At 33.3% G+C, this 11,884-nt stretch overlaps 1 protein-coding gene across 1 annotated transcript in view; it reads left to right on the top strand.

The window, feature by feature from the left end:
- The first annotated feature begins 2,909 nt into the window (after nucleotides 1-2,909).
- LOC115448051 (octopamine receptor beta-3R) overlaps nucleotides 2,910-11,884 on the top strand; it is a 140,551-nt gene continuing 131,576 nt past the window's right edge. Inside the window, exon 1 of the mRNA XM_037439923.1 lies at nucleotides 2,910-3,060. Coding sequence (XP_037295820.1) covers nucleotides 2,910-3,060 — 151 coding nt within the window. The remainder of the gene's footprint in view (nucleotides 3,061-11,884) is intronic.

The raw sequence follows: 11,884 nt of genomic DNA, 5'->3' as shown, positions 1-11,884 counted from the left end.
GTACTTGATTTAAGGAGACAAGATTATCGCTGATACTGAACTGAAAAACCAGATATATCTGCCTACGCTGAGTTTCAAACCCTGGACTTCTGAGCGGTTGTACTGTGCTTGAAATGGCACTAAACCGCGCTACAAAAGCAGTCAAACAAAGGAGTATCGTATTCTAATTTCCTAAACTTTATAATTAATCTATATTTTATATAAAGCTGAAGACATTATTTGTTTGAACGCGTAAATCTCAGAAAAAAACACTAATAGGAAGCTACAGTATTCCTAAATTCTATAGGATACTTTTATCCAAAGAAAATATTTATCACAGAAAACCTTTTTTCACACGGGCGGAGTCGCAGGCAAAAGCTATCAATTATAAGGAAAAAGTATTCAACACCTCATCTTCTAAAAGGATTCTTTAGCTAGCTAATAAACTAGCGTGGGGCTATCAGAGCTTCTCTTTATGGCTACCTTTTACTGCCAACTCTGCGTATGAATATCCTTTCTTAAGATAAAAGTCCCATCACATACATTTCCGTACAAATCTAGGACATTCCTAACGTTTAACATAAAACAAAATATTAGTTTACTAGCTTTTGCTCGCGGCTTCATCCTCCTGAAGGAGTTTTCCGGGATGAAGCTCCGCTATATATTTTAGAATAGAAAGAAGCTTATAAGCGCTCTATGCTTAATCTATCGCCATACCAAATTTAATAAAAATCCGTTCAGTAGATTTTTAGGAAATCGATAACATACGGACAGACAGAAAAGGGGACTTTATTTTCTAATATGTATAGATTTAAACTCAACATGTCTAACCAATAAGTTGACAATTATCATTCTATTCAAATTTAACAACATGGAGAAAACAGTATTCAAATATTTCCAACAAAGATCACAAGCAAGTAATGAAATAAAATCAAAAACTATTAAATCGTTGAACGCTAGACCCCGTTTTGTTCGCATCGATTCGCTCAGACAAAGCGTTGCCGGATCATTAGATCTCTAATTAAGTTATCGGAGCATTTGAATTGTCTATCGCCTTTATTTTGTTTGACTTTTGATTTGTTAATTCTCTCGAATATACCAGAAAAGCCACCTTTGTTGCTTAATTGGCCCGTGCGGTAGTCTTTCAATTAGATCTTGAAATTTCCACCATATATACCAATATAAAGCTGAAGAGTTTGTTTGTTTCACAGTGTTAATCTCAGGAACTACTAAAACGATTTTGTTGACGTTATCAGTATGAGAAATTTGATTAATATTTTATTTCGTTCAAGAGGAACAGAAAACAGTTACACATTAAATAAATAAAGAGTAAATTTACATATGTACTGCATTAATAAGCATGTGACCAACACCACTGTTCACAGTTTAACAGAGAACTTTACAAAGAAGCAATAAACGTCTATTATAGGTCACAAGCATGAGAAAATCTCAAGCCTGTGATATTCAGTTACAATACATTCTTAGAAAGTAAATCATATAGTGATAAAATTTTTGCCATAGTTTTATTTACATTATAGTACAACATGGCAAAGTTTTTTATTTTTCTGGTCAGCTCTTATTATTGTAAACTATAATGTAGAATCTACGTCACTATTTGTCGTGACAACCACTGTACGCAATATATAGGATTGCGTTTCGTTTAATTAATGACAAGATAGAAATCGGCGCTCGCTTATCATTCCGGAACGAAATCATTTTCGACGAGTTATCGACTAGGCGAATCTACGATGACAATACCAATACCATTTATTCATATGCCTGGAAAGGAAAAGTCTTTGATGATAAAGGTGGTTGTCTTTTTTATAAGAACACAGCAAAGTGGCTCCATTGCACCTAATATCGGTGGAGTAGGTTCCAATAGAAGTCGAAGAATAGACAGTCGAAATAATTATTCTGGTCCGTTGGAATGACGAAACGATGTTCAACGAATTAAAATGCTGGATTTAGGATTTTATTCGTTTAGCAATATTTACATTTAGTTTAGTAGCCATGAGTAGAGAGAGATGAAGAAGTCTCGCAAAAGTTGCAACCAATTTTTCAAACGGTCCACCAACCACAACCATTCCGCCAGAGAAAGACATTTAGATTAATCATATTTGAATTTATAATTTATGATTCGTATTTTATCTAGTAAAATTAGACCAAACAGTATAATAAGGCCACTTCGCCGCTGCAGAAACGTCCTTAAAAATCCTAACATTTCCCTATAGTAAACAGTTCACGTTTACTTTGACGATATGGTACTCGTTATATGAGCATACATTAAAGAAAACCTAGAAAGCAAAATTATAACTACGTAATAACAGTGTTTGTTCGATATCGGGGAGACGAAGCAAGGACCCTATCTAACGATATTAGTTCAGAGAAAAAGTAGCTTTGAGAAAATTGAAACACATATCCTTTACGCGATTCGATTCATTTTGTCGGGGAAATGCGTTCAACACGGAAAGGATTAAATGTCGTTTCTGTATAGGGAAAAGATTGGTTATTTTTCTTTGGCGTTATTATTGATTCCTTAGATAGAAAGGCGAGAGTATAAGCTGTGGAAAGATATATTGAAGAAATATTTATTCATATTTTCGAGACATGTGAATGCGCATGTTTCCACTATAAAATGTGGTTTCGAAGCGAATGAAATATACTCAAAAATATAGTCAGGTAACTGAACAGGTACTAAATTTAAAATGTTGGAATGATCTAGAGCAATGGCAGTTGGACACAACCACTTTAACGTACCCATTAAATTCCCTTTGTAACGTGCATACTATGCAATATTCAGAAGCAGAAATTATAATATGCAACATTTTATTCAAATGCATTTAAATAACCTCCCTATAGCAGACGTCAAATAAAATATACCTGACAAAGAACAAAGAGACGTTTCTTTAAAATTCACAGTACCTTGAAAAATGCAAATTCGCGAACTCGACGGTAATATCGCGCTATTCCCACTCTGTAGACTGGGTTATGTCATGAACAAAGTGATAAAACTAGTGGAGAAAAATCACCTGAGCGACACACCGGTCGTTGCTAATATAGCTGGAGACGTCGACGACGACGGTTAGTAAGTTGCCAAGTTATTGGCGTAAGCGAATTTTACTTCATGAATTTGGAAGGGTCATTTTGACATTGCGTTACTAAATGTAACCACATACTCGTCTTCACCTTTGCTGACATTGTGCCAAAAATCATCCATTAATAACTAATATTTTCACCAAATATCTTGGTTTTAGTTTTCTGATTTTTTTTTGATCATTTTGTAGTATATGGCGTGTGCGTGAGTGTATTTCTGACTGAGAGTATGATGTTGCCTCTGCAACGAATTCTCTTAGAGTAGTAGTAGTGGCTTTAGGGCGCGTAAAGATAAAATTACTTTTTATTAATATTTATTTTGTTCGAAACTTACACTTTTTCTTTTTACATTTAAGGCTCAAGTAACTTATTGTAAAGTTTTATTTCCAAGTAAATAAGTATGTGGTTTTATTTAGTAACGCGATGTCAAAATGACCCTGTATATGTACTGTGTACTAGATTTAGCATTCCGAACGTTCACTGTGTTCAACTGAATTCAACTGCAATCCATTCACACTGACTTTAATATAGTGTCAATATTGACAGCTAGTGGTTGTGTAAGAGCGGCGCTTATAATATAAAACTCGAGTCTAAGTTTAAACCTGGATGTGAATAAAAAATATTTAGTCAAATAAGTAAAATTATTTGTTGTTCAAGTGAATAAAATGGTTATAACAATGACGTTTTGGTTGCCATTTTAGTTCAGATTTTGAACAAATAGTTTATATGGACGTTCGCGTGTATAGAATATACGTCAATGTGTGGAAGTATCTTGGGGCTGTAAATAAAATCAATGTCAACTTTGAGTGAGATCTCAATTAGACATTTAATGCATTGAACTATTTAATAAATTAAGCTTAGCTGCTTAAACTGTCATTCAAAAGTTTGTGCTCAGCTGATTCGGCATTGTTTAATAAACATAAGATAAATATAAAACTTTGTCTAAAGATATGCTTTCAAAAGTAAATTAGTAAAAAATATTACGATAAAATATTAATGTTATGTTGTTTGTAATACGTAAATGGATCGATGAGACACCATAAGGCAGATTATTAGCTCACCTGCCTCTGAAGCTAATAAAATATTATTTATACATATAAAAGATACCTTCATTGTAAACTTTGATACAATTTGGCTAGAATTGAGCCATTCTGAGAAGTCGATAAAAACTATTAATAAAAATAAAGGGACTATTTTTTTTTAAAATAGAAAAAACAGGTAATATTTTTTGAATATGACACATGTACTGGATCTTTATTTTGCCAATCTTGTCATCGAGTTCGATAACTTAGCTTAAAACAATGAACGCTGTTAGTTTATAACATAATCCACACAATATCGTAAGCGCCTTCGGAAGAGTACGTTTTTACACCAATCCCGTGATTTCCCGGGAGTGCGCCTCTATCACGGGACGAATCTATTGAATGCACATCACTACATGTGCGCATAGTGCGATCACAGTCCTGATGTTAAAAATATACGATTCTTTTAAACCTGTCGTGTTTATTCAAACACTTTTATTTCACATTTAACGATTTTTTTATGAAATATTTGTAATGTTCTTTAGTATTGAAATAAAACTATTTTACGTATTGTATCGCAGTTTTTAACGAATTTTCTACCGACGTTTCGAAGACTGCAGCGTTCGTAGTAAGTCCACCCCGTAACCACAAGGCTGCAAAGTCTTGTGTCAAATGTTTAACATTCACATAAACATAACAAACATTCTATAATAGATATTATATTTAATGCGTGATATTAATACTGTGACGTAGGTAGTTGGTTGAAACTGTGATTATACTACGTCTCGGGTTTCGCCCTCGCCCTCTGGGGCGATAAATGATATTGGGGTTTTCTGCTCAGTGTCAGTTTGAAGTCTAGAATTTGAGCCCGAAATGGCAATTAGTTCAACCCTATCATATCAGAATACAAATGGCGAAAAGTGGATGCACTAGTTGTGTGTCTGTTACTATCTATATATATAAAAATGAATCCCTATTTCCCTTGGTCACGCCATTACGCGTGAACGGCTGGACCGATTTCACATTTTTGTTGTGTTTGTTATTATCAGGAGAAGGTGCTTATGAAAAAAAAAATGCAAAAAATTGTACGGAAAATTAGAAAATTTAAGAAAACTTAACGACAATATTAATTTTACATAACTGTCAGCGATCGACAGAATGTGCGCGTGCATACATAGTTAAGACAGGACAACGTCTGTCGGATCAGTCAATTATAAAATAGAATTCGTATTCACATCTAAGTAGTTAATGTAATCAAATAAATCATAGTCGATTGCGACCGTTGTAGATTTCTGCTATGAAACAAATTTAAAACAGTTTCACTTCCAGCAAACTGTTGAAGGTTTTATATGTATCAATGTAGCTGGCTGATATTGTATGTATTAGCGGTTTTTATAACGATGAAAAATAACAAAAAAAGTAATACATTCGATGTATTGTAAATTCTGATAATAATAAATAAATATTTCCAATGATATATCGAGCTCTCTGTGTATTCCAGTTATTAAATTCTAAAGGCGTTATTTACTCTGCCAAATTTCTATCACAAACGAACTCACAAAATTTGCCTCTTAAATATTAATGTAAATCTAATACTCCATGTCGCAAAACAAACGTCTCATTACACAATAAACAAAATAAAACAATAGTGTAAAGTTAAAAAGTTTTAATTAATACTCTGGCAAAGTTACCTTCTTTCGAAAATGTAAAATGTGCTGAGGCGCGAACCTCGGAATTTGGCAACTGTATACAGGTCGCGGCTTCGCAGGTTTTAGATTAAAATTGTTCATTTTAAACAATATTAATAAAGTTTTGTTCTGAGATACCTACGGTTTTACCTAGTAGGCCCCATCAGGTTATCGTATCGCTACATAAGAAATAGAGGTTATATTACAATATTATATCGTTACATAGAAAAACAGAGGTTATAATATAATATACATATTTATTTTTATATGACTTGAATATATCCTACTAATATTGTAAATGCGAAAATTTGTGAGGATGGATGTATGTTTGTTCCTCTTGCACGAAAAAACTACTGAACGGATTTGGATGAAACTTTATAGTAATATTGTTTATACATCAGAATAACACATAGGCTACAAATCAAGTAAGTCGGAAAAAAAATATCCCGAATAACTCCTTCAGGCGGGCGAAGCCACGAGCAAAAGCTAGTTATAAATAATAATAAATATAATATAGCTTATAAAATGCCTCTAATATCTAGGCTATACACTAAACTGTATAACTATTTATTCAGCCAAATATTTCGCACTTTTCGAGTTATATAGTCCTTTTAAAATACTTATGCTGGTGATAAAATATACCTATATTTTATATCCATCTCGATGGCGACCGCGGCACACAATGTGTTAAATCTTATGTATATATGCTCATAACAGGCCGCCATAATTATGTCAATTGGCGAGACGTAATCATTTCTCGTCAGTCAACATTCTATTGGACGCCACTCCACTTATCAGGTGCAGAGGATTCCCTTTGCTGTGCATAAATATACTAATTTGTTATGTCTAGTAAATATATTGTATTTTAATCAAAGAAGATGAATGTAATTAAATTAACAAATTTTATAATATAAATAAATGTTTCTAAACAACGTTTTGATTATAAAAGTGAAAAATTTACACCAGCTGAATCTGTTATGTTTATTAAACAATATTACATTATTAAAACCATAATATCCAAACAATAATGGTCAAAGTCCAAAACGAAAACTCGGCAAAGTTATAAGTACTCAATAAATAACCGAACGTTAGCTTAACCGCAAAACGTCAAACTTAGCAAGTCCACAAAGGCAATTTTATAAGCAGACGAAACCGCGCGAGGTTGTTTAACTTGTCAGCATTTTAATATTTCGTTTAGAACAAGTTTTCTTTGAGTGTTTCTGCTAGATAAATAAATGTTAAGATAAAATAAGATCATAGTTTCATACTTTTGTTAACTCATTGGAATAAGTTTTATTAATGTTCTTTTATGATGTTTTATTGATTAGATTTATAACTTTTCTCCTTAATAAGTCAAATTTGTATGTATCTATACTAATATATAAAGCTGAAGAGTTTGTTTGAACGTGCTAATCTAAGGTACTACTAAACCGATTTAGATTTTTTACTGTTTGAAAGTTATATTAGTCTTGAGTACTATAGAGTAATATTTATTCCAGAAAATATTAATGTCGGAAGTACTTTTTGACGCGGGCAAAGCCGCAGTTAAAAGATAGTTGAAGGTATCATGGTGTCTCAATTAAGAATGTAAAAATATGCGGATTCAATGTAAAATAAACATAATATAAAAGCCGAATAAAATATCGAACTATATTACGTATTTATTATCTCTCATCAAAGTAACCACAACTCAGTTACGCGCGGAAATGGTGCTATTTTGGAACGTTTGTAAGTAAAGCAATATTCGACCCTCATAACCGAATAAATTATAGGTATTTGATTGAAAAATACTTTATATATAGGAAGTATTCATTCATTCATTAATAATACAACTTACCCGAATTTGGGCTACGGCGGCCAATCACAGCGGAGATCAACCAGGTACTTAGGAGATTATAGTGCGCAAATTTGTGCGCAATCCACTGGTGCACTCTTTGTTCCTTCAGACGGCAATCAATCGACATAACAGAAGAGCGACTAGGCTCGAAAGAACGCATCATACATTGTATGTAACTCTCCTGTACTTTAATACAATACAAATAAAATCATTAAATTAAACAAAATGTAATTACAGTAATTATTGCAACAATTCCACGATTTTATAATCAAAAACCTTTTTTTTTCTTTCTATTGCCCGTCGCTCTTGCTAATCTGGGTTATATAATATACTCTCACAGACTATATTTTTTAAGCCAGTCTACTAGCTGACGTCACACTTGTTAAAGGCAAAACGGTTCATAGCCAATGTCATGACCCATTATTAAATGTATTATTCTCTTTACCTCTCTCTCTCTCTGGTCATGGCGTCGGAACTATGGCACTTCTTTTGGGCTCTGTATAAAATAACAAATACGTTGCAAAAATAAACCAAAGCTTTCTTAATCCTAACAAAACCTTTGACAAAATTTAAAAACAGAACGTTCAAGCTAACAGATATATTATTGAAGTCTCAAATCATAATTACTTCAGAGTAATTTCCGTTCATACTTGTATATCTTTAACATTCTAAATTGTTTCCAGTGTTTAGAAATATAACCTTATCTAAAACTAAGTTACATTTACAACACAATAATGCGGTATCGTGTCAATAAATTTAATAATTATGCCAGTGTAGGATGAATTTGGCCTCGGCACGTTTTATGACCACTGTGTGCCCCGAATTACAAGCGGTTGTTCTGTAAAAGAAAATTCTTGGTGAAACTATTTTTTTTTTATTAAAATAAGACACAAAACAGATTACAATCAAAATTAAAGATTATTAAAAAATATACAAGCATAAAAAGTTGATTGTATTCCTAAACATTGCGCCCTTATACTAGTTAATTACTTAAAGTGCGGACTAAAATAAATTAAGACTATTGAGTACTGAGTATAGTTAAAAAATTGAAACTAGGAAGTAGTATAAGTTTAACTTCATAATATTTGCTTTGCCTTAAAACCTATTTTATATTGGAAATGAGCCGTGTTCTCTAAAATCGATTTCTGTTTAGGATATACGATTAGTGATTTGGAGAGTTACTGATATATTTTAATTACGTTAAACATTGTAAAGATGCTGCAGCTTATGTAAATTCAAAATTAGAAAAAGTTTTACCAGATTCTATAGTTTACCCACCCAATAGTAGAAGAGGGCCATGCCTAATAGTAAGGCAATGCCCCCCATGAGTTTAGAAGATAAAGTATCGGAAAAATAATCTAATATAATAGTATAAGCCCTATACTTACATATACTTACCCTTACATAGTGTCCCTTTGCTGGGCACGGGCTTCGTCTACTACTGAGAGGGATTAGGTCTTAGTCCGCCACGCTGTCCTAGTGCGGCTTGACAGACTTCATATACTATCAAAATTCTTATAGAGAACTTCTCAGGTATGCAGGTGCCCTCGTGATGTTATCCTTCATCGTTAAACTAATCAATAATTCACAAAGAATACACACGTACTTTATACAACTCAACGGTGCGTACCCTTGGGTTTTGAACCAACAGACATTCGTCTCGACAGTCCGGTCCACTCCCGGCTAGGCACGAAAATCACACACAAAATCTGCAAAATTATTGAATTGTGCACATTGTATCGATATAGTAGGTACTTATTTGTACATCGCTTCTTCTCTTAACTTGCACTAAAATTATATTTTGTCACATAAAACAATGATAACACGCTCTTCGTTGTAACTGCCCATTTAAATTCAAATGGTTCAGCCAGATTTGTCAGTGTATATATTTTTAAAACCTCTTGGTTTAACATTAAGGCATATTGTTAATAAACGGCGCAATCTGTGAAATTTAGCAGAATTATAATCTATACTATATATAAAACTTAAGGGTTTGTTTGTTTGAACGCGCGTAAGTAATGAAATCTCGTTCTCGCGGGAACGAAATCTCCTCCGTGGTGTAACGAGATTTGAGTTAGGTCTAAAATCTCCCAAGATTGAATTTCCTAAACGCACTAATCTCAGGAAATACTAAGGCAATTTTTTTTGGCACTAATAGGGTTGCATGATTATTCGTGAGTGTTATTCCCGAGTTTGTTTTGTTTGACTTTGATTGTTTCAATTTTTTTATAATGTCGATATTTTTTCGTTGATTTTATAATCAAATTGATGATTCTGTGCATCTCCTCCGAAAGTTCACATAATTTTAATTTGCAATTAACAATATTATACAGACACGACAACTGACAGCTCTTAAACGAAGTCTGCTCTATGTACAAGCCAAAGTCGATAAATACTTAATCATATACAGTCCATAACATACACTTATAATAAATCGAAAAAAAAAAACATGACAAAGGAAAATGCAAAATAAAAATTTGTTTCCAATTGAAAATGACACGAACGTCGACAAATGTTGAAAAATATAAAACAAAAATTCACCACCCCAACACCTGTTTACTCATAACACTGAAATATAATAACATATTCACGACGTCGCCTCGAAGACAAAGAGAAAAAAACAGGTCAAGTGCGAGTCGAACAAGGTGAGGGTTCCGCACACTGAAGGTACTAAAAAAATTCAAAAATATAAACGCATTTTTTTAACTGCAGTATAGGAATACTGGTAGCTAAGGATAGCTTATTACTTAACGACATAGATTGCAATTTCACGACATATACTCCCGGATAGCGACCATACACTAGTTATTAAAAACCACCATAATGGCACACGCAGGTGTGTCGCATTCGGGGATCAGTGTGTGTATATCCGGTTCCAACAGGCTGGCATAATTGTGTAGACTGCTGAAGGAATTATTTCGCGTCAGTCAACATTCTATTGGACTTCACTTCACATTAGGTGCAACAAGATCACTTTTCTGTTCATGTATAATAAAAAAGGAATGAGATATATTTTTCTTGGCACAATACAAAGCACATCCACCCTAGCTGTTAGTATTATTAACATGAACCTGTCATCACATCTATTATTCACTCCATTATACCAAAATAGCTTTTTCCTGCAATTTCACGCGTGTGAATTTTTTTCCGGGATTAAAAGTAGCGTGTAGCACTCATAAGTATATATATCTACCTATTAGCGAAAAAAAAAACAAAATCGGTTTATTAGTTCCTAAAATTAGCTCGTCAAACAAAAAAATCTCTGGTTGTAAATATGGTATATGTTCTTAGTAATTAAATAAAGTTAGTAAAAAGATGTTATTGACATGAGTGTTTATTTCGGACTAAAAGGGAAGTAACTATGGCAAACAAAATACAATTAGTTCTAAAAATAGAACATATAAAAAATAATAAGTCACGACGAAGGTTACAATCTCCAACAGCCGCCCTTAATCGCAGTTGTGACAGAAACAAAACAAATAAAATAATTAAGTTTCTAAACCTAAGTTAACTACACATCGTTTGTGTGCTAGAGGTCCGAGGGCCTTCGTTAGTACATCAGCAGGCATGTTACTTTTTATATATTCTAACTTAACAATATTATTAGATACCTTTTCCCAATAAAGTGAAACCTAGTATCTATATGCTTCGTCCTGCTGTGGTGTACAGGATTTCGAACAAGATTAATGGCACTTTGGCTGTCAGAAGCTAAGTTAACTGAACAAAGTATACCTGTTATCTCGTATATAAAACCGACGTAAGTAACACGCTTCCTTCGTGGCAGACGCTAATGCCATATATTCTGACTCGGTCGAACTTAACGCAACAGTAGGTTGCTTCTTGGATTCCCATGATACTGGACCTCCACTTAACTTGTAAACATAACCGGTGTATGACCTTCTGTCGATTGGACAGTTTGCCCAGTCTGCGTCACAAAAACCCTTTAAAGGTTCTCTCTATTCTTCCCTGTAAACCAATGAATAGTTTAGGTACCTTTTAGGTATTGCAGAATCCTTTAGCAGCATTCCAGTGTTCTTTAGTAAAACACGTATTAAATTGACTTAAATAGCTCGTGGCGTAAGCGATGTCTGGTCGTGTGTTTACCGCTAGATAACATGAGGCATCCTTATTAAGTTTTGATAAGGATAAGACTCACCGACTTGACCATCCATTCTTTTTTTCCATATTCTTTTAATTAATGGAGTATCCACGGCCTTACAATCCTTCATATTAAATTTTTCTAATATAGAAAGAATATAATTTCG

Source organism: Manduca sexta, chromosome 18 (genome assembly GCF_014839805.1).
Source record: "Manduca sexta isolate Smith_Timp_Sample1 chromosome 18, JHU_Msex_v1.0, whole genome shotgun sequence".
NCBI lineage: Eukaryota > Metazoa > Arthropoda > Insecta > Lepidoptera > Sphingidae > Manduca > Manduca sexta.
The sequence above is the reverse complement of the archived record's forward strand: the minus strand, read 5'-3'. Positions and strand labels throughout refer to the sequence as shown.